We start from the raw sequence: 23,246 nt of genomic DNA on the forward strand, positions 1-23,246 counted from the left end.
TGTCTATTATCACTTAGTGTAGAATCTTCATTATGTATTCTATTAGCCACTGAACAGCCCAGGTCACGTTAATGTTCAGAAATATTTTTAGCTCTGTAAATTTTTGAGAAAATATAATGTATAGTAAATGGCATGAAAACTAGAAAATCTTAAATACATAATTTGATATGTTACCCTATGTTATATAGTAGACCATGTACACATACTGCTTCACAAAATAAGTAATTGAGTATATCAATGAGCCATTGCAAGTGCAATTGGACCAGTGCAAAAATGTTCAGCTGAACAGAGTGATGAATTGCCTGTAGGAAATACTGGGTAGGGATAAAAATTGAAAGACGATTTGTTGGAACCCTCTATGGATTACAGTAGTTCTTATGGCTAACCATTCTATGATGAGGATCCAATATTACCCAACCATTCCAAGTTTTTTTTTCAATGTTCTACCAATGTATTGTGGGGGGTATGCAGGAAGGCTTGTTTTATTGGCTCTTCCTTACATACATGGGACATGTGTACCTAAATTAAATCCCCTGTATTTAAAGCACACATTGCTCAGCATGCCATGCAGGGGACATGAACTCACAACCTCATGCACCACAGTCAGATATTTGACGCAGTAACTATTTGCTCCTGCATAGTAATCCTAGAAATTCCAACTATATGAAGATCATTGTAATTGTTAGTTTAACCTATTGCAGCTAATCAGATATATGCAGTGTGCAGCCAAACTACATAGCTACAGTATGCTTTACTGAAATGGTATAAACTGACAATTACAAGTAGCTGCATATACCATAGCTATTAGGCTTAGTATACAGGAGTAAATAGCTCCTGTTATAAAGTAAGTGTCTGACTGAAGTACATGAATCTGTGAATTGAATTCCCCTGCATGGCTTGCTGATCAATGTGTGCTTTAAATCCAAAGATTTAAAAAGAAAAACATTTTTATTAGTTTGCAAAGATTCAATAACATGAAAGTGAATTCCTCCAGCTTGCACTACTCTGTCTTCCAAGTGATTTCCTGGTCACTGTTGCTGCAGTAACAGTAATGCCCAGTAATAAACCAACAGTAGTAGTATTGTCCTATAAAATATCAGCATTACCATTAAGATTTTAGCCAACCATTAAAGGTGAGTACATACTGATAATAATCAATATATCTAGGTCATTGGCGGATGTGAACAACGTAGTTAACAGACATATCACAGCGGTCCTGCAGCACACATGATGCTGAAATATCTTGCAGATATATTGGCATGTCTGTGCCTGTCTGTTTGTACAGGTGACTGGCATCACAGCTGGGCTGGCAAATTCAAATGCCTGCCTATTTGTGATGTCTGCATGGAGATATTGGGCGGTCAGTTGGTAAGTGTGCATGCTTACCAAATTGGCCACTATGTTGGCAGATCTGCTCATCAGCGGATCTGTCAGCATAGTGTATACCCAGACAAAGAGTTACTTTATACTTGACCACCACTGATGTCACTAGAGATGAGCGGGTTCGGTTTCTCTGAATCCGAACCCGCACAAACTTCATGTTTTTTTTCACGGGTCAGAGCGACTCGGATCTTCCCGCCTTGCTCGGTTAACCCGAGCGCGCCCGAACGTCATCATGACGCTGTCGGATTCTCGCGAGACTCGGATTCTATATAAGGAGCCGCGCGTCGCCGCCATTTTCACACGTGCATTGAGATTGATAGGGAGAGGACGTGGCTGGCGTCCTCTCCATTTAGATTAGGAGAGAGAGAGAGAGATTGACCTGAGGCTGATACTGTAGAAGAGAGTGCAGAGTTTAGTGACTGACCACAGTGACCACCAGCAGTGCAGTTGTTTTATTTAATATATCCGTTCTCTGCCTGAAAAAAACGGTACACACAGTGACTCAGTCACATACCATATCTGTGTGCACTGCTCAGCCCAGTGTGCTGCATGCCTGCATCATCTATGTATATATTATATATCTGACTGTGCTCAGCTCACACAGCTTATAATTGTGGGGGAGACTGGGGAGCACTGCAGTGCCAGTTATAGGTTATAGCAGGAGCCAGGAGTACAAGACAGTCACATACCATATCTGTGTGCACTGCTCAGCCCAGTGTGCTGCATCATCTATGTATATATTATATATCTGACTGTGCTCAGCTCACACAGCTTATAATTGTGGGGGAGACTGGGGAGCACTGCAGTGCCAGTTATAGGTTATAGCAGGAGCCAGGAGTACATATTATATTAAAATTAAACAGTGCACACTTTTGCTGCAGGAGTGCCACTGCCAGTGTGACTGACCAGTGACCTGACCACACTGACCACCAGTATAGTCTACCAGTCGCAGCAGACACAGTACGGTAGTTCACGGCTGTAGCTACCTCTGTGTCGGCACTCGGCAGTCCATCCATAATTGTATACCACCTACCCGTGGTTTTTTTTTCTTTCTTCTTTATACATACATACTACTACATCTCTTTATCAACCAGTCTATATTAGCAGCAGACACAGTACAGTACGGTAGTTCACGGCTGTGGCTACCTCTGTGTCGGCACTCGGCAGTCCATCCATAATTGTATACCACCTACCCGTGGTTTTTTTTTCTTTCTTCTTTATACATACATACTACTACATCTCTTTATCAACCAGTCTATATTAGCAGCAGACACAGTACAGTACGGTAGTTCACGGCTGTGGCTACCTCTGTGTCGGCACTCGGCAGTCCGTCCATAATTGTATACCACCTAACCGTGGTTTTTTTTTCTTTCTTCTTCATACATACATACTACGACATCTCTTTATCAACCAGTCTATATTAGCAGCAGACACAGTACAGTACGGTAGTTCACGGCTGTGGCTACCTCTGTGTCGGCACTCGGCAGTCCGTCCATAATTGTATACCACCTAACCGTGGTTTTTTTTCTTTCTTCTTTATACATACATACTACGACATCTCTTTATCAACCAGTCTATATTAGCAGCAGACACAGTACAGTACGGTAGTTCACGGCTGTGGCTACCTCTGTGTCGGCACTCGGCAGTCCATCCATAATTGTATATCACCTACCCGTGGTTTTTTTTTCTTTCTTCTTTATACATACATACTACTACATCTCTTTATCAACCAGTCTATATTAGCAGCAGACACAGTACAGTACGGTAGTTCACGGCTGTGGCTACCTCTGTGTCGGCACTCGGCAGTCCGTCCATAATTGTATACCACCTAACCGTGGTTTTTTTTTCTTTCTTCTTTATACATACATACTACGACATCTCTTTATCAACCAGTCTATATTAGCAGCAGACACAGTACAGTACGGTAGTTCACGGCTGTGGCTACCTCTGTGTCGGCACTCGGCAGTCCGTCCATAATTGTATACCACCTACCCGTGGTTTTTTTTTCTTTCTTCTTCATACATACATACTACGACATCTCTTTATCAACCAGTCTATATTAGCAGCAGACACAGTACAGTACGGTAGTTCACGGCTGTGGCTACCTCTGTGTCGGCACTCGGCAGTCCGTCCATAATTGTATACCACCTAACCGTGGTTTTTTTTTCTTTCTTCTTCATACATACATACTACGACATCTCTTTATCAACCAGTCTATATTAGCAGCAGACACAGTACAGTACGGTAGTTCACGGCTGTGGCTACCTCTGTGTCGGCACTCGGCAGTCCGTCCATAATTGTATACTAGTATCCATCCATCTCCATTGTTTACCTGAGGTGCCTTTTAGTTGTGCCTATTAAAATATGGAGAACAAAAATGTTGAGGTTCCAAAATTAGGGAAAGATCAAGATCCACTTCCACCTCGTGCTGAAGCTGCTGCCACTAGTCATGGCCGAGACGATGAAATGCCAGCAACGTCGTCTGCCAAGGCCGATGCCCAATGTCATAGTACAGAGCATGTCAAATCCAAAACACCAAATATCAGTAAAAAAAGGACTCCAAAACCTAAAATAAAATTGTCGGAGGAGAAGCGTAAACTTGCCAATATGCCATTTACCACACGGAGTGGCAAGGAACGGCTGAGGCCCTGGCCTATGTTCATGGCTAGTGGTTCAGCTTCACATGAGGATGGAAGCACTCAGCCTCTCGCTAGAAAAATGAAAAGACTCAAGCTGGCAAAAGCAGCACAGCAAAGAACTGTGCATTCTTCGAAATCCCAAATCCACAAGGAGAGTCCAATTGTGTCGGTTGCGATGCCTGACCTTCCCAACATTGGACGTGAAGAGCATGCGCCTTCCACCATTTGCACGCCCCCTGCAAGTGCTGGAAGGAGCACCCGCAGTCCAGTTCCTGATAGTCAGATTGAAGATGTCAGTGTTGAAGTACACCAGGATGAGGAGGATATGGGTGTTGCTGGCGCTGGGGAGGAAATTGACCAGGAGGATTCTGATGGTGAGGTGGTTTGTTTAAGTCAGGCACCCGGGGAGACACCTGTTGTCGGTGGGAGGAATATGGCCGTTGACATGCCAGGTGAAAATACCAAAAAAATCAGCTCTTCGGTGTGGAGGTATTTCAACAGAAATGCGGACAACAGGTGTCAAGCCGTGTGTTCCCTTTGTCAAGCTGTAATAAGTAGGGGTAAGGACGTTAACCACCTCGGAACATCCTCCCTTATACGTCACCTGCAGCGCATTCATAATAAGACAGTGACAAGTTCAAAAACTTTGGGTGACAGCGGAAGCAGTCCACTGACCAGTAAATCCCTTCCTCTTGTAACCAAGCTCACGCAAACCACCCCACCAACTCCCTCAGTGTCAATTTCCTCCTTCCCCAGGAATGCCAATAGTCCTGCAGGCCATGTCACTGGCAATTCTGACGATTCCTCTCCTGCCTGGGATTCCTCCGATGCATCCTTGCGTGTAACGCCTACTGCTGCTGGCGCTGCTGTTGTTGCTGCTGGGAGTCGATGGTCATCCCAGAGGGGAAGTCGTAAGCCCACTTGTACTACTTCCAGTAAGCAATTGACTGTTCAACAGTCCTTTGCGAGGAAGATGAAATATCACAGCAGTCATCCTGCTGCAAAGCGGATAACTGAGGCCTTGACAACTATGTTGGTGTTAGACGTGCGTCCGGTATCCGCCGTTAGTTCACAGGGAACTAGACAATTTATTGAGGCAGTGTGCCCCCGTTACCAAATACCATCTAGGTTCCACTTCTCTAGGCAGGCGATACCGAGAATGTACACGGACGTCAGAAAAAGACTCACCAGTGTCCTAAAAAATGCAGTTGTACCCAATGTCCACTTAACCACGGACATGTGGACAAGTGGAGCAGGGCAGGGTCAGGACTATATGACTGTGACAGCCCACTGGGTAGATGTATGGACTCCCGCCGCAAGAACAGCAGCGGCGGCACCAGTAGCAGCATCTCGCAAACGCCAACTCTTTCCTAGGCAGGCTACGCTTTGTATCACCGGTTTCCAGAATACGCACACAGCTGAAAACCTCTTACGGCAACTGAGGAAGATCATCGCGGAATGGCTTACCCCAATTGGACTCTCCTGTGGATTTGTGGCATCGGACAACGCCAGCAATATTGTGTGTGCATTAAATATGGGCAAATTCCAGCACGTCCCATGTTTTGCACATACCTTGAATTTGGTGGTGCAGAATTATTTAAAAAACGACAGGGGCGTGCAAGAGATGCTGTCGGTGGCCAGAAAAATTGCGGGACACTTTCGGCGTACAGGCACCACGTACAGAAGACTGGAGCACCACCAAAAACTACTGAACCTGCCCTGCCATCATCTGAAGCAAGAAGTGGTAACGAGGTGGAATTCAACCCTCTATATGCTTCAGAGGTTGGAGGAGCAGCAAAAGGCCATTCAAGCCTATACAATTGAGCACGATATAGGAGGTGGAATGCACCTGTCTCAAGCGCAGTGGAGAATGATTTCAACGTTGTGCAAGGTTCTGATGCCCTTTGAACTTGCCACACGTGAAGTCAGTTCAGACACTGCCAGCCTGAGTCAGGTCATTCCCCTCATCAGGCTTTTGCAGAAGAAGCTGGAGACATTGAAGGAGGAGCTAACACGGAGCGATTCCGCTAGGCATGTGGGACTTGTGGATGGAGCCCTTAATTCGCTTAACAAGGATTCACGGGTGGTCAATCTGTTGAAATCAGAGCACTACATTTTGGCCACCGTGCTCGATCCTAGATTTAAAGCCTACCTTGGATCTCTCTTTCCGGCAGACACAAGTCTGCTGGGGTTGAAAGACCTGCTGGTGAGAAAATTGTCAAGTCAAGCGGAACGCGACCTGTCAACATCTCCTCCTTCACATTCTCCCGCAACTGGGGGTGCGAGGAAAAGGCTCAGAATTCCGAGCCCACCCGCTGGCGGTGATGCAGGGCAGTCTGGAGCGACTGCTGATGCTGACATCTGGTCCGGACTGAAGGACCTGACAACGATTACGGACATGTCGTCTACTGTCACTGCATATGATTCTCTCACCATTGAAAGAATGGTGGAGGATTATATGAGTGACCGCATCCAAGTAGGCACGTCACACAGTCCATACTTATACTGGCAGGAAAAAGAGGCAATTTGGAGGCCATTGCACAAACTGGCTTTATTCTACCTAAGTTGCCCTCCCACAAGTGTGTACTCCGAAAGAGTGTTTAGTGCCGCCGCTCACCTTGTCAGCAATCGGCGTACGAGGTTACATCCAGAAAATGTGGAGAAGATGATGTTCATTAAAATGAATTATAATCAATTCCTCCGCGGAGACATTGACCAGCAGCAATTGCCTCCACAAAGTACACAGGGAGCTGAGATGGTGGATTCCAGTGGGGACGAATTGATAATCTGTGAGGAGGGGGATGTACACGGTGATATATCGGAGGGTGATGATGAGGTGGACATCTTGCCTCTGTAGAGCCAGTTTGTGCAAGGAGAGATTAATTGCTTCTTTTTTGGGGGGGGTCCAAACCAACCCGTCATATCAGTCACAGTCGTGTGGCAGACCCTGTCACTGAAATGATGGGTTGGTTAAAGTGTGCATGTCCTGTTTTGTTTATACAACATAAGGGTGGGTGGGAGGGCCCAAGGACAATTCCATCTTGCACCTCTTTTTTCTTTTATTTTTCTTTGCGTCATGTGCTGTTTGGGGAGGGTTTTTTGGAAGGGACATCCTGCGTGACACTGCAGTGCCACTCCTAAATGGGCCCGGTGTTTGTGTCGGCCACTAGGGTCGCTAATCTTACTCACACAGTCAGCTACCTCATTGCGCCTCTTTTTTTCTTTGCGTCATGTGCTGATTGGGGAGGGTTTTTTGGAAGGGACATCCTGCGTGACACTGCAGTGCCACTCCTAGATGGGCCAGGTGTTTGTGTCGGCCACTAGTGTCGCTTAGCTTAGTCATCCAGCGACCTTGGTGTAAATTTTAGGACTAAAAATAATATTGTGAGGTGTGAGGTATTCAGAATAGACTGAAAATGAGTGGAAATTATGGTTTTTGAGGTTAATAATAATATGGGATCAAAATGACCCCCAAATTCTATGATTTAAGCTGTTTTTTAGTGTTTTTTTAAAAAAACACCCGAATCCAAAACACACCCGAATCCGACAAAAAAAATTCGGTGAGGTTTTGCCAAAACGCGGTCGAACCCAAAACACGGCCGCGGAACCGAACCCAAAACCAAAACACAAAACCCGAAAAATTTCAGGCGCTCATCTCTAGATGTCACTGGGGATAATCATCCTGCCTAATTTTTTTGGTTCCACCCACAATTGATTTGGCCCTTCACAAATGAGGCCACTTCTAGAAAAAAAAATCCCGGACAGCTCTAAATTCCCAATGCTCCATTGACTATATTCATTACAGAAGATTTTCTAAAGTCAGCTTTAAACTACAAAATAAAGTACAAAGAGTACACAATAGCAAGAATAACTGTGTATCTGGAAACAGTCATAACAGCTTCAATATAACATTGAGATAGTGACTGCTATTATACTATCATAGTATACATAGATCATGAAAGGGTTTTGGTCAAAGAGCAACTATGATCAGTCACTTTATTTTCGGCACTAAATGTCATGTATTTGCAGAATAATGTACCCTCCATCCTATTCCATTGTGATTTCTTGAAAATGGGTAAAATGCTCCAAGCTGCATCCAACGGGCACATAATTCTCTGGTGGTATCTTGGAAGAATCCACAAATGTCTGCTCCAGTCTACATTAAAAAAAAAAAAAATACAAAAAAAGTTACTTTTTTTTCTTATTTCTTCCAATTAACAGCTAATTATATATTACCGATTATCCAGTTGTTGGTTTTTTTTGTCAAAAATAGAAAACAGATTTTTGTATAGCTGGCGCTGATCAAATGTTCGTTTAAACTGAGTACATGTAGTTCTCACTTGAGGGAGTTACTCATCTCCCTTGGATCAAACAAAGAGAAAAGGAAGATTTGAAAGCGCTGGTATTCAATTAAAAATATTTCCTTTTTATTTTAAATTAAACATGTATATATAGATATACAGTACAATATATCTCTTAAAAACCATGAACCTAAAATATATTTATAAAAATTAATTATACACTCACGGCATATGAATGAGGTAGTCTTGCATGAGTTTTTTTCACAGCTCTATATTTTGTATCTATGTATAAATAGAATTTATTAAAAATATCTAGTCTGTAGTTTATACACACGCAAGAAAAGCATTCCAGAATAAATGTATATTCACCAGGGACGTGCAGTGAACTAAATGGCTCAGGAGGCACTAGCTAGCACCAGAGACAGATTTAAATGCAATATATTTGCCAAAGGGTACATCTGGGCATTATACACAGGTGCAGCAGTATATACCCCTGGAAATTTTGTGAGTTTTGATCTGAGAGGTGCGGAAAAGATTGCAAGGTGAGGCACTGCCTCACCTGCCATAGACTTTTTACTGCAGAGTTTTGGCTATAAAAATGATTAGAATAATACAAAAAAGATATTTCAAACATATTCTTTATATTTTACATATACTTAATATAGTCAAAACTCTGGTGCAAACATTAGTATGACAGGAAAGGCACTGCCTCCCCCCACCGCACGTCACTGATATTCACATCATATAAATGAGGCACCTTTGCATGAGTCTCTTCACAGATCTACCATTTGTGTTTTTGTGTAAGAGAATTTAAAGACTAACAATCTCTAGATAAAATCTCTAGTCTGTAACTATGCGCGTGCAAATGAGTGTATAATTAATATCATAAATATATTTTAGGGTCATGGTTTTTAAGAGATATATAGCTATATACATGTTAATTTAAAATAAAAATAAAATATTTTTAAATGAATACCAGTGCTTTCAGACCTTCTTTTTCTCTTTTTTTTTTTGTCAATTTGGACAGAATGATTATTTTTTGTTATATTTTATTCAGTATTTTATTTTTGTAATATATTTTATCTAGTTTAGTGGACATCTTATTGTCTTATTGATTGCATGATACTGATCATTATGTTATGGAAATAACCTAAAATTATACCATAATTTCGCTATCTATATTTGGCCAACCTGCAAACTGAGGTAACCTCTCTTGCATCCAGACAGTCGTAAGGTCTATGCATGCATTTGCCTGTTGCACATGATTAAAAGATACCAGCTATTTATATATTTTTATACTACTTTACAAAACTTTCTTTCCATATTATTATACCTCCCGTTTGAGTAGAAGATGAGTGAGAGTTGAGTAGACAAACATTTTGTACATAGGCAATGCAGTACATAATATTCTATTCTTGGTGGTATCACAAGACATTCCAAGATGTAAACATCAGGACCACAAAGTGTCCCTCACTTCTAGGATTTCATGATTAACCCTGATATAATGGGGGTCATTCAGAGCTGATCGCTGGGCTGCTAATTTTGCTGTCCTGCGTTCAGAGAGTCACCGCCTCCAGGGGGAGTGTATATTCGCTGTGTGGGATACTATGTGTATGCCGAGCTGCTAAAATCCACTTTGTGCAGTCTCTGCGCAGCCCAGGACTTATTCCTCCAGTGCGATCACATCAGGCTGATCGGGGCCGGAGCTGACGTCACACACACTCCCTGAAAACACTTGGGCACGCCTGCGTTTTTCCAAACACTCCCAGTAAATGATCAGTAGCCACCCACAAATGGCTTCCTCCTGTCAATCACCTTGTGAACGCCCGTGTGAATATAAATTTTGTATCATCCCATTGCTGACCGGCAATGCCCGTTGTTGTACGACACGCATGCGCATTGCGGTGCATACGCATGCGCATTTAGTACCTGATCGCCCACTGTGCGAAAACACACAGTAGCAATCAGATCTGAATGACCCCCAAAGTTGTACACAATACTACTCTATAATGACAGCTAAAACAAGTATTCTTCTGATATTAAGATGCAGGCTCTTAAATTGCATGTCATGGTCTGTCCAACTTGGGCAAAACCATGTTGCACTTCAGGAGGAGCAGATGTAACAAAAAAATCTATTGTCACTGCACACCCCATAAAAATGTTTGTAATTACTGAAGGATTAAGAGATTTTAATATAATATTCACACAAAAGTTATCTTGAGCCAGGAGAGCTAGCCATTTTAGGACAGTCTCACTTTCCTTTGTTTGAATTCAGTTCAGAACAAAGGGCCTTACTCAGACCCTGGGGGAAATGTAATAGGGTGTGAGAATCAGGAAGTAAAATATTTTATGAGAGATCTTCTGTTTTTTTAAAGTGGCAATCATTTATATGGCAAAATCAACCTGGTTTTGCCATGTAAATGATTGCCACTTCAAAAAAATGGAGAACTCTCACAAAATCTTTAATTTCCCAATTCTCACACCCTATTACACCCGTCTCCCAGATGATTTTTGTCCGTATGTGAATGCGCAGTGGCTTCATAATGCGATGGCATCCCAGAAGGATGCCATCGCATTATGATTGACAGGAAGTAGGCATTCGGCAGCGGCGATGCAGCATTGAGGGGGAGTGGAGCTGGAAACGCAGGCATGTCATGGCCATTTTAGGGGCTGGACGATGACGTTGCCTGCATTTCCTGTGATCAGAAACATGGCGACCGTGTGTCGGCCTATGCAGCCAGGCTGCATAGGCAGGTGTCAACCTGCCACACATGCAGGATGGCCTTGCCCTGTGCTGGGCAGCCCTATCATGTGATTTTAATGGTCACAGTTTTTGCTATAATCCCCAAAGTGCACAGTATGCAATTATGAATTCCACATTGCATCCATTGACATTGCTAGTTTTCCTGCATGCCACATAGAGTCCACAGGGAAACTTATGATGTTGGCAATTATGTATAAGGCTTATATATAGTATGCAAATAAAAAGATCAGGACAATGCTCAGCGGCATATCACAACTGAATTCCCTTCTTTGACCATTTATTGCATGGACAAAACTTCTAAGTTGTTTAAACTAAGGAACTAGAAGCCAATATCTCATGCAAATCCACAAATAAGGCAATTTATTGTATATCTCAAAAGCCACAAATATTGCATCTCTCATACCCTTAATATTTTCCTAATGAGGAGAAATAAGGAGAAATCTACAATTTACAGATGTGTTCTCATGCACCTAGTGTTTTTGTATCAAATGGAGAAAAATAAGCATCATGCGACTTAAGGTGGGCTACACTGGCAGATAAAAGGAGGAAGGTGGCAAAATAGGAGGGTGGCAAAATAAAAACAGGGGTGTTGAAAAGGAATAATAGGGGAGTAGATAAATATCTTGCACTCCAAAATAATGGCAAGGAGGTAAAGAAAAGGACAAAATATATACAAATCGGGGAAAGAGTCTAGAATAATTTGAGGTAATATAAAAAGACTAATCATAAACACATGGGGTAATGGGCAGCAGAGGTCATGAGAGGGAGGCAGAGGATACTGTTAGTGTGCTTGGGGGGTAAAGATGGCCATCAGTAGGTCAACCATTGATGGTACAATTGGTGGTTACCCTCAATGGTATGAAACCATTGATGGGAAACCATCAAAGTTTTTGCCCATCTATGGTCATCCCTGTCCTATTTCTCAATGGGTCAATCAGTGGTGAGGGCTTAGTTTTGTGGGTGACATCAAGGGAGCAAAGTTTGGTGTCCTGGTGCCAGGGAGGAAAAAAAAACATTGCTGGGCCATATGCCATCAATAGGGGAAAACCAACAATGCAATACACTCTCATTTAACATAATTAGTCATTCAGACTCAAATGGGGGAATATAAGCCTGCACATATATTGTAAACTGCTTTTATTTGGACTATATATAAGTTTTACTTTGCATTGTACTTATTACCTGGTCTGTCCACCTTTTTACTGTAATCTGTTTTCATTGTGTTTTGCAATTTGCAGCTTTTTTTGTACTTTTTTTGCACTGACTGTGAAGCCACACCTCCAGTCACAATCTTATCTCTTCTCAGCCAGGTACAGTATGACAAGAGGAAGGAGCAGAAGCCAAGGGGAGGGAGTTGCTGCTTGAGATTTCCATCTGAGACTGTCTCTGACTAGGTTGCAGAGATACAAATTTGTTTCCCCAGTTGCATTTAGAGAGTCTGCTTGGGTCTAACACTGAATAAGGCCCTGAGGAACTTGTACACAATCCCAGGCAACAAATAACCACAATGTCTGCTATATGACTTACTACTTACATATGAAATACCAAAAAGACTGAAATCCATCATACCTGCAAATAAAAATACAACAGAAAAATCATTATTTATCTTTAACCTACTGCCATTGCAAGTTTAATTGTTTTTGAAACATTATTCAATTAAGTGCTCTGCAAGTTCTTCAGAAAGTTGCATTGTCTAATCATTGTAGAGACACTGTTACCTGCAGAGGAACTCACTTGGTCTGATGCAAAGTGTTGCCCATAATTGCTCCCGTATTGTGTGCATGGAGCTAAGGGCTTGACTTGCGTCAGACTTTATGTGGCTTTATCTTTTTGCAAGAATTCTCGGCAGCCAGATTAATCACCATATGCTAATATAAGATTCTGTACAAGTAAAGCAGGAATTTGTGGATCTTCAAGTGGAAAGGTGTGGCACTGACTGATTTTATACAAACTTCTGCAACCATCATCATTAGTACGGGCAGTTATACCAGCCCAATGCTAGGCGCAAAGGATCCGTCTGAAACGGTCTTCCTTTCCCCATACACTCAACTTTAGTTACACACTCATGACACTCACACAAGACAGACCTCTTGCGTGTTCCTGCCCAGTTTCACTTTCAACCCATTTCTCGCAAATCAGGATCCAGCAGATGGTAAGTATGCAAGACATGTGTAAATCTGCCTTTGTGCCTACGCCATGTATGCTAAAAAAGAGAGCTGTCCATACAACTCAGAATCAGGCTCTAAATGCACATTTTTTTCCCCATGTGCACTGTACACAGGCCTGGGTAATTGGGTGAAGGACAGATCTGGGGAGACATGCCGCCTCAAAAAAAATTGTTGAAAAAAATAGAATGTCTTGGCACCTCTGTTTGTACCACCCTTATAATATACTTGGTTTTATATTCATCATCATGATCAGTGTGCACTTGTACTAGCCATATACTTGGTGAAAAATATACATCAAAACACATTTGTATTTATGTTTGGTGCCAACTCTGCATAGCCTGCACATTCCATTGACAGGCCCTCACTTAACAATGTCTGCATGAGAATGCTCCATTACATACTTGAGTACACTTGGTACTGGAGCATGTGCAGTTTGACAAACACACAAATGGACTTATGTTGAGCTCTACTTTATCCCCACAGTCTGTATCCCACCTGTTTTTAAATGCTACTATTGATCAGCAAACAGTGAAATAAAACAAATTTAATTAGTCACAATTAACTGTTACTGTGCTGAAACACCTACTGTAACTAATGTACATTTTTATATTTTACACTCAGAAGCCTCACCTTTGACCCACATCAGTTTCTTAGAAAATTTATCAGAAGAATATGCTACTTACCAATAATAGATTTATCAACTTGATTCCAAGCAGCAGTATTGTCACCAAGCCAGTGTCCTACCCACTGTCCAGAAGATGGATATGTAGAGCGAGAGATAATTATTCCACGTTCTCCTGTAACATTTCGCAGAGCACTATAAAATAATGTGTTTTAGTCAACACCTGTACTTAGTGGAATGTAGTCCTAGTGGAATGTTTACATACTGAATACAGGACTGCCAGTGAATTTGGCATCAATTCTGTTTAGTGAACTTTCTCAATGAATGAATGGTCCCAGGGACATCTTAATGTATAGGTACAAGTCTAAGGGCCTTCAAGCAGGGTTGTGCTGGTTCAGAGGGCATCTGCCTCCTGAGCTGGTGTCTCCAGAGCTTCTTAAGAGGGAACTAGAGAATGCTGCCTGGCAGCTCTGATTGTAAATTACACCCAATCAGAGCAGCCAGACAGCATTTTCTACCTGCCTCCATGGTTGCAGCAAGTCACGGAATGGCTGTCAGCTTGCTGATTGGTGGATGGCTAAAGCTATCCACCAATCAGAGTACTGACAGCCATTCACTGTATTAAAGCATGTGAAGTAATGATGGTGGACAGCAGGAGGGTTATGTTTTTTTCATGTATTTATTCCCATGAATGGGTGGGTAGGGGCCGCAGTTCATTGCTTTGCCTAGGGCCTTAAGTGTTGTTAAGACGGCCCTGAATGGTCCCTGTATCACAGCAAAAATAAATAAATTGATAAGCCCCCTTACTAGCATTCAATGTAAGCATGCCAATGGAGTCACAGAGCTAGTTACTAGTTAAATTGCTGTGTCATGCAGGTACATTACTGGGTTTCTGTGCTGTAATGAGAGCACATTCATGGCTAGTGTTCTTACTTCCTAAGAACACACCAATAGCCTACATAATGAGTCATAAAGCTGTTGCCTCTACTACCCAGAAGAGCTGAGGGGGTGGTGGTACTATTTACTTGAGCATGGAATTGTTTAAGGGCTTCTAAGGTACCCGCGCAAGCTGTGCAGGGAGAAAAATGCCCTCTTCTTGGTGTTCAAACAGTAGTAGTTTCAATTCTCTTTTTCTCCAGATCAGTGTGATCATGCCCCCATGATATTTTCATTCCTCTCCTATCAACCAGGCCTGTCATTGGTCTCTACAGTTCTGTACCTACCTATTGGCGGAATGTAGCAGAATCAAAGTTAATAGCCTTCAACAGTATGTACTCTAATCCCATACCCTCAATGAAGTAGTGCAATTGAAATAGCACTTAATCTAATGTTACTTTGGAAGGGCGTGTTCTTGGCTCCATTTAGAGCTGTGTGGTGTCAGGCTGCTTTTTACCTACTCCAGTTCTAGATCTTTAACAAAAATCTCTTGATATACTCCAAATACACTGAGTCACTGATAATTTAGACATACTGTAGGTGTTTAGTAAACTATGTAAAAAATAAAATTAATAAGCAACAAGCTGCTGGACACCATAGTGTTAAACAGTTTGTTTACAACTTCAACATGAAAAAATGGCTTGCAGTTCTAGACAATTGCCCATTTTTTTTTAAAAACAGACAACCGTTTGTCTTAATTAAATTTAAGTACACACATTGTAAACAGAAGTTTAAACAATCTAAACAAAAAAACTGACTCAAATGTTGGTTTAGCGTGAGACCATCCATACAAATTGTGGACATCATAATGGTTAACTGTTTCTCCATTGGGCAGATGTTGTGGACTTTCCATACATATGGTCTTGTGTGATAATCCCATATGTCTTGACTCCAAAGCTAAAAAAATAAATATATATTCCTTAAATAATGTAGAATTTACAGAATGTATCACTACAATAGCCACACGTCCTCCTTCTCAATTTTTAGAAAAAGAAACTGTTTGGTCCCCTTAGAATACCAGTTTTGTCTCTTGAACGCTATAATTTTCCAATAAAACTTAGCAGGAAAGAGCTGTTCATCAGGGTATTTCTGAAACTTCTTGTGATGAATAATGAATTGTTGTTACCTGGCATATATTCAGGATTATTCAAGGTCTCATTTCTGCAACCATTTACAGATCCATGAACAAAGCTGGAAGGCTCATTCATATCCTGATATATACAAGAATGAGAAACAACAAATTAACATATTTTATACATGACAACAAATTGTTTTCAAGTAAAAATGTTCCTGTACCACTTAAGGGCAGTACACAAGGGGAGAGATGTGTGCTGAGCAATCTATCACAGACCGCTCAGCAAACATCTCTCCCCCACTCAGCACACAGTACGATATGTGCTGAGCAAGGGGGGCGGGGGGCACTCATTTCACCCAGCGGGTGAATTGAGCAATGTGCTAGGCAAATCTAGCACTGCCTATAGAGACGCGCAGGGCCGTGCATCGCTAACGCTATGGGCATACACACGGAGAGATTTGTGCTTAACTTCTAAGCAATCTAGTAGATTGCTTAGATTTTAAGCATGAATCTCTCTGTGTGTGCCCCCCTTTACAGTATGTCTCCTAACCTCAGAGATTGAATAGATTACCATAATGGGAACAAATCTATATGCAACATGAGAGCCTACAATCAGCTTGTTAAAAGGTCAACTATTTTGCATGAGATAAGCATACAAGGATGTCAGTGTATTTGCAGATCAGGTGATTTCCCAGGTACAGTACGTTGGTAAATAACCATCAACAACTGACAGATGTTGCTGAGGGTTAGCATTCATTTTCAGCCTGATATGTGGCCATTTGTTTCAAACTGTCCAACCTAATTGCCTAAATTGCTGTGCAAATATACTAAAGAGAATGAAAATATTTTAACTAAACAGTTACTATATTCTCTTTAAACTTTTGCAGCTTAAGGGCCTGATTGAGCATTGTGAGTAAAGTAGCCTCTAATGCATCAGCACTACCCTTGGTGTAAAAGATCCATCAGATAGACCTCTGCATACATTCACCTCTGAATATCCTGCAATTCCATCTACTGTACAGTCCCACAATGCACCCATGTCCAGTTATCCTATGTGTGAGTGCCCAGTTGCTGCCCAGTTACAATCACTTGTATTACTGTGATTCACTATGCAGGCCTAATAAATGCACAGTTTGGTAAAAACATGGTATCAATCTGCAGATGGAATTGCAAACAACTTCGGATAAGGCCCAAAGAACTAAACATTTAGTTAGAGTATACCATGACTTAAGCTGTCTATGATTCTTGATGGAATATGTATACTATATGCTTATCTTTCACTGTCATAGACTTAAGTCTTCTTTCCTAAATATGGATAAATAATGAATTCATACTATTAATAGGTCTTGTTTTAAGTATTACCAAAAGTGAGACTAACCAACTGTTTCTAATGTGTAAAAATTGAGTATTTAAATGTTTTTATATTGTACTGTATTGTACTGGATGTTTAGTATTAAAGTGATATTTTACATGTTAAGGTTGTTTTGTTGTTCTCTATATTTACAACTAAGCCATTTAAACAATTGCTTATTACTGTAGCACAGATAATTTTAGATATGAGATTTGTATTTATTGGAAACAATAGGTATGGTTTCCTTTTAACCCGCAGATTATTTTTATTGGAGGTTTATTAAAATATTTTTTTGATATTGACTAATATAAATAAAAATTATATTTCACAAGCCCCTAATTGTAATACTATCCCAGGGAATAAATATTTCAAAATAAAAATAGAGGGTAACATAAGACATAAAACACATTTACAGTGAGTTTATTTGTAAAGATTGGCAGAATTATTATAAAGAAACAACTAGCAATAATAAAATAGGTGTAGAATGTTGATTATGTTACTCTTTAATACTTTTTTATATGCAAATTCTGTATCCTCCATTTCAGATATACTTTTAATCATGAAAGCCCTGGCTGGGGCACATAAAATGTGAGGATGAATTTGCTAAAACAATGGTCTTTCATTGCTATTATAATAACATTTTCCTGAAATGTTTTCTGAGAATGTTTTCATCTGAGTATTACAGTACATCTTAAGTCTCATACTCCCTTGGAATATTGCACTAATTATAGGAAATCATACAACTATGAGGGTGTTATGATTTATGATATAGAATGCTCAATATGGTGACTTTATTACAGAAATTAACATATCTGCAAATCTGAGTACTGTCACTGCTTTATCCAGTTAAAAGGAAACAGACAATAACATAAAAATAAGTATTACAGTCAATAACTCCATAAAGCATGTCAACTATCAGTTTCATGTAATGTACCATATTGTTTAATTGCTACTAGATTATAAATGAGTAGGTTTACTTACTATCCAGATCCCATCAAACCTAATATATTTCTGGCGGAATTCTTCTATTTCACGGTGCCACCATTTGGCTGTCTTTTCCATAAAAAAGTCAGGGAAGGCAGCATAAGCTCTGTAAAGCTATAATAATAATAATAATAATAATAATAATAATAATAATAAGAATAAGAATAAGAATTCGAATAATAATTCAGTAATATAAATTTCAATATTGCCTGCAAATATATTCAGTCAAGTAAAGTGTATATCCAAATTATAAAATGCTAAGAAATATGTTTGCGCTACACAAAATAGGGGTGAAAATTAATATTGATACTATTTAAAATACATGCAATCTATTTCATTTTATTACCCTTTATGCTAATTGACTATTCTTTTCCAATTCTTTTAAGGGATCTCATTATTGCCACAGTATGCACTGTGTAATTTTTTTAAACCCAAGAAATAGAAATTCTGGTTTAGAATTAATTTCTAATTTAGCAGTTATTTATTTTACCACTTAAAGGGCCTGATGCAAGGTTGATCGGAAAAGCAGAATCGTCCTCTAATTGGCAAAACTATGTGCAGTGTTGGTGGGGCGGATATAACATGTGCAGAGAGAGTTACATTTGGGTGGGGGGTGTTCAAACTGAAATATAAATTGCAGTGTAAAAATAAAGCCACCAGTATTTACCCTGCACAGAAACAATATAACCCACCCAAATCTAAATCTCTCTGCACATGTTATCTCTGATACCACCTCCCCAGCAGTGCATATGGTGTTGCCCTTTAGATTAAGATTTTGCTTTTGCAAGCAATCTTGAATTAGGCTCAAAATCCATTGTATAAAGCATCTGATAATCTGGCTAAATCTATCTCCTAATGTACAGTTTTATCTTGGGGGGGGGGGTATTCAATTAAGTGCCGTTTTTTTTTGACTGGTCAAAAAAAGGCACTAATTTGACACAGCGTAATCATTTGCAGGCATTTTCGCCCATGTATTAATCTATTTTCACCCATGCCATTTCACTTTTTTTTTGTCTAATCAGCACAAATTCAGCAAAACACGTGCATCAGTGGCAAATTCTCCAGTAGAAAAAACGGCACGGGCATTAAATAGGTCGAATGTAACTTTGACCTAAAAATGGGTTAAAAGTGCAGTTTATTCAACTGGTTGAAAAAATGGCACTAATTGAATACCCCCCATAATAGTCTCTAACTTTGAATTACAAGACGGAATATTTTACCACTGTCATTACTAAGTGTAGCAGTCATTACCAAAAAATAAAAACTTGATCACATACAGTTTTATGCAACTATCTACATGACCCAATGTCTCTGAATGCAACGCATGCTAATTTCCAGCTATTTAGGCTTCCTTATTGGTAAACAGAGCGTGGATAGAATAACTTGGATGACAATTGAATGCTATTTATTGTGTGATTTACCTAAACATTATCACATAAGTAAAATATAATTACCTGAACTTGTGTTTCCCAGTCTAAAGAATTGTCAACAGTGACGTTGGGCAAATCTGGCCAGACCTTAACAGAACAAAAAATTATGAAATGTGAACATATTATTAATATTAAGCATATCAATTCAGACTCAGATTTGAGAAAAAAAAGTAGAATTTATCAGGGGTTATAATGAAAAGGTACCATAAAATATGTATAATCTGATTTATTTTTGTCTAATCCCAACTTGGATACAATTCCAAACACTAGTTAAAAACAAAGACGTGTTTAAGAGATGCAATTAGTTGTTCTTCTAAGTACTCCATTGAGAATGGAAGTTTACAGCATGATGATCACTTGCCAATGTCTAAGAATGACAGTGGCTGAGAAGTGGCCTATTGCTTGAACAATGTAAATGTCATGATATTTGAAGGGAAAAGGGGGAGGGGGAGACTTGAGCACAGGTGTATCAATTAGGGTGTGAATCAATTGCTAAGAATATATTGTTCCACAGTGTAATATAAGTAGCATTGTTTTATCCAGTGTAATTCCACTTAGAAATGTCTCGGGTAGAGGTGCTCCCCTGAGAGTACAGTGAACGTATATACAAGATAGGCAGAAGAAACTCTCTTTTTTTGGGGCACTCTTATAGTTATAAAATGTAACTTTTATTACTGTACTTTAAAAATAATAAGTACTGTAATCACATACAGATAGACAAACATCACATATAACATATAGTTGTATATAATAGCAGAGATAATATTTATTATTTATTTAATAACAGTTTGTTATATAGCGCAGCATATTCCATTGCGCTTTACAATTAGAACAGTAATAGAATAAAACTTGTTAAAAACAGACAAACATAGAGGTAGGAAGGCCCTGCTCGCAAGCTTACAATCTATAGGGAAATAGACATTGATACACAAGGATAGATGCTACCTATTGCATAATGGTCCTCAAGATTGCTAGGTTCTTAATGGGTTGTATGATATGATCACCCCGCAATGTTGACCAAGTGTCAGGAGGGTGTGAGAGTAAAGAAAGACAAGATATGTGATGTTATGTGTACTGTACAGAAAGGATTTAATTGGATAGGGAAGCATTGAAGGTTATGTGGGTAGACCTGGAATTTGGTAGGTTTGTCTGAAGAGGTGAGTTTTCAGGGAACGTTTAAATGTTTGGAGACTAGAGGCGAGTCTTACTGTGCGTGGGAGGGCATTCCACAGAGTGGGTGAAGCCAGGATAAAGTCCTGTAATTTTGAGTGTGGACAAGTAATACGTGTGGATGAGAGACGCAGATCTTGTGCAGAGCGGAGAGGTCAGGTAGGGAGATATTTTGAGATGAGTGAAGAGATGTATGTTGGTGCAGTTTGGTTAGTAGCCTTGTATGTCAGTAGAAGTATTTTATATTTAATATGTTAGAATACTGGTAACCAATGGAGGGACTGATAGAGCAGATCTGCAGACGATGAAGATCTAGCTAGGAAAATTAGCCTCGCAGCTGCATTCAAAATGGATTGTAGTGGTGAGAGCCTATGTTTGGGAAGACCAGTCAGGAGGCTATTACAATAATCAATGCGGGAGATAATGAGAGCATGGATTAGAGTTTTTGCTATGTCTTGTGTAAGATATGGTCGTATTCTGGATATGTTTCTTAGATGTATGTAACACGATCTTGAGGCAGATTGAATGTGGGGAACAAAGGGTAGTTCAGAGTCAAGAATGACACCTAGGCAGCGAGGTGTGGGGCAGGGATGATTGCTGAGTTATTAACAGTGATAGAGATATCAGATATAATGAATTCTCTTGCTGTAATAAATGCTTCAAAGAGACAATGGGCCTAATTCAGACCTGATCACTGCTGTGCATTTATGAATAGCATTTATAGAGGAGCAATTGACAATACTTTATTGGAGACAATGTTATTGGCCTAGGCATTTTATAATTATGCATACCTTTCCCCACACTATGCCACTCCCATCTGCCCATTTGATAAACACATCATCTTGAACACCTCTATCAATAGCTGGATAGGGATTGGTTTCATTTCCTGCAATGGCTGGATCCTAAAGGTAACACAAGCATAATTAGAATTTTAGTATAACATTTTAGATAAAACATCAAATTTATTTACAGTATATTGTCAATACACAAGTATATGTATTATCAATGTTGAATGATTGGAATGTAAATTTAGGTTTTAAAATGTTTCAATAAAGTTGTAATGAATAAATGCTGCAACACAATTGTGACAAAAGTGAATTAGATTGTGGTTATATCAATTTATGCATTAAGAGCTGCTATACATTATTCTGTGTGATATTATATATTCCTGTTTCATACGAAAAAGAACCACAATATATAATATATAAAAGATATCATTAAACAATAAATATACAGTAATTGGTGTTTCTGCAAGTGATATCAGTGAGAGAGTGACAAGCATTTTATATGCCTAGCACCTGGGATCTTTTTAAGTGCAGATTTTTTTTTGTTTGGTAATGTATTGCAGTAATACATATCCTTACTTCATTGGAGGGGAGGATAAATTGCATTGCCAGCATGCAGCCAGTTTCTCATGCTGGACCATCTCATTCTGCATGCTTCCACGTGGACAATATGGGTTGTAAATCATGAGAATTATCTACAAGATCATAACTTCCATAAACCATAGGCTTGGTAAAGTTACAGCATATACATTAATTGATCTGTGGTCTCAGATTTAATGATGAAGTCTGTGAGATGAAACGCGTTGGATTACCCTTATTGACCTCTGATTGACATAACATACATATCTTACTTGTCTTGAAAAATATTGATGACACAGCATTTTCAAAAGTGATTTTTTTTGTATGAGTTTTTGAAGATATGTTCTTTTTATACACCTCAAACATAGGGGCAGATGTATTAACCTGGAGAAGGCATAAGGAATTGATAAACCAGTGATATGTGCAAGGTGATAACACAGCAGCCAATCAGCTCCTAACTGTTAATGTACATATTGGAGCTAATTGGCTGGTTCGTTTATCACCTTGCACATATCACTGGTTTATCACTTCCTTATGCCTTCTCCAGGTTAATACATCTGCCCCATAATATTTTTATGCCTTGTGTACATTTCTTTTTTTTAATCTCACTTTTTATCTTCTTGTTGTTAAAAATAAATTGTATATATTTTTATATACATTGGGTATTTGGTCTTTTGCTAGCCAGAGTATTGTTATATGACACCAGTGGTCGCTTATACCGCCTGTTTTATATTAATTGCTACAGAATTTCAAGTATTTCCATGCGTATTACTTTAATTTTGAAGGACTTCCTGGTAAACTAATTAGACTTTTACAACAGGACATGCTCCGCCCGCCGCTGCCAATCATTATCGGCCGGCACCTCCGGGTGTGCTTTCCTTGGATTGATGGGGTCAAAAGGCTGGTGCTGAGGAGAATAATCCGCCTCCTTCTCTGCCCCATCCCGCCTCTGATGCCACCCTGCTCAGTGCTGTAAATGCTGGGACGACAGGCCAGCGCTAGGAGTGTCTTACCCCCACAGTATTTTTTTCCACATTGTAAGTCTTAAGGTATGTGTAC

At 39.9% G+C, this 23,246-nt stretch overlaps 1 protein-coding gene across 1 annotated transcript in view; it reads right to left on the bottom strand.

Moving 5' to 3' along the window:
• Positions 1 to 23,246, bottom strand: part of LOC134909378 (maltase-glucoamylase-like) — a 395,541-nt gene that overhangs the window by 224,134 nt on the left and 148,161 nt on the right. Inside the window, exons 32-39 of the mRNA XM_063916182.1 lie at positions 21,615 to 21,725; positions 19,678 to 19,740; positions 18,221 to 18,337; positions 15,940 to 16,024; positions 15,572 to 15,710; positions 13,939 to 14,072; positions 12,622 to 12,656; positions 8,062 to 8,178 (exon numbers count right to left, since the gene is read on the bottom strand). Coding sequence (XP_063772252.1) covers positions 8,062 to 8,178; positions 12,622 to 12,656; positions 13,939 to 14,072; positions 15,572 to 15,710; positions 15,940 to 16,024; positions 18,221 to 18,337; positions 19,678 to 19,740; positions 21,615 to 21,725 — 801 coding nt within the window. The remainder of the gene's footprint in view (positions 1 to 8,061; positions 8,179 to 12,621; positions 12,657 to 13,938; positions 14,073 to 15,571; positions 15,711 to 15,939; positions 16,025 to 18,220; positions 18,338 to 19,677; positions 19,741 to 21,614; positions 21,726 to 23,246) is intronic.

The sequence above is a fragment of the Pseudophryne corroboree genome, chromosome 4, assembly GCF_028390025.1.
Source record: "Pseudophryne corroboree isolate aPseCor3 chromosome 4, aPseCor3.hap2, whole genome shotgun sequence".
NCBI classification, from domain to species: domain Eukaryota; kingdom Metazoa; phylum Chordata; class Amphibia; order Anura; family Myobatrachidae; genus Pseudophryne; species Pseudophryne corroboree.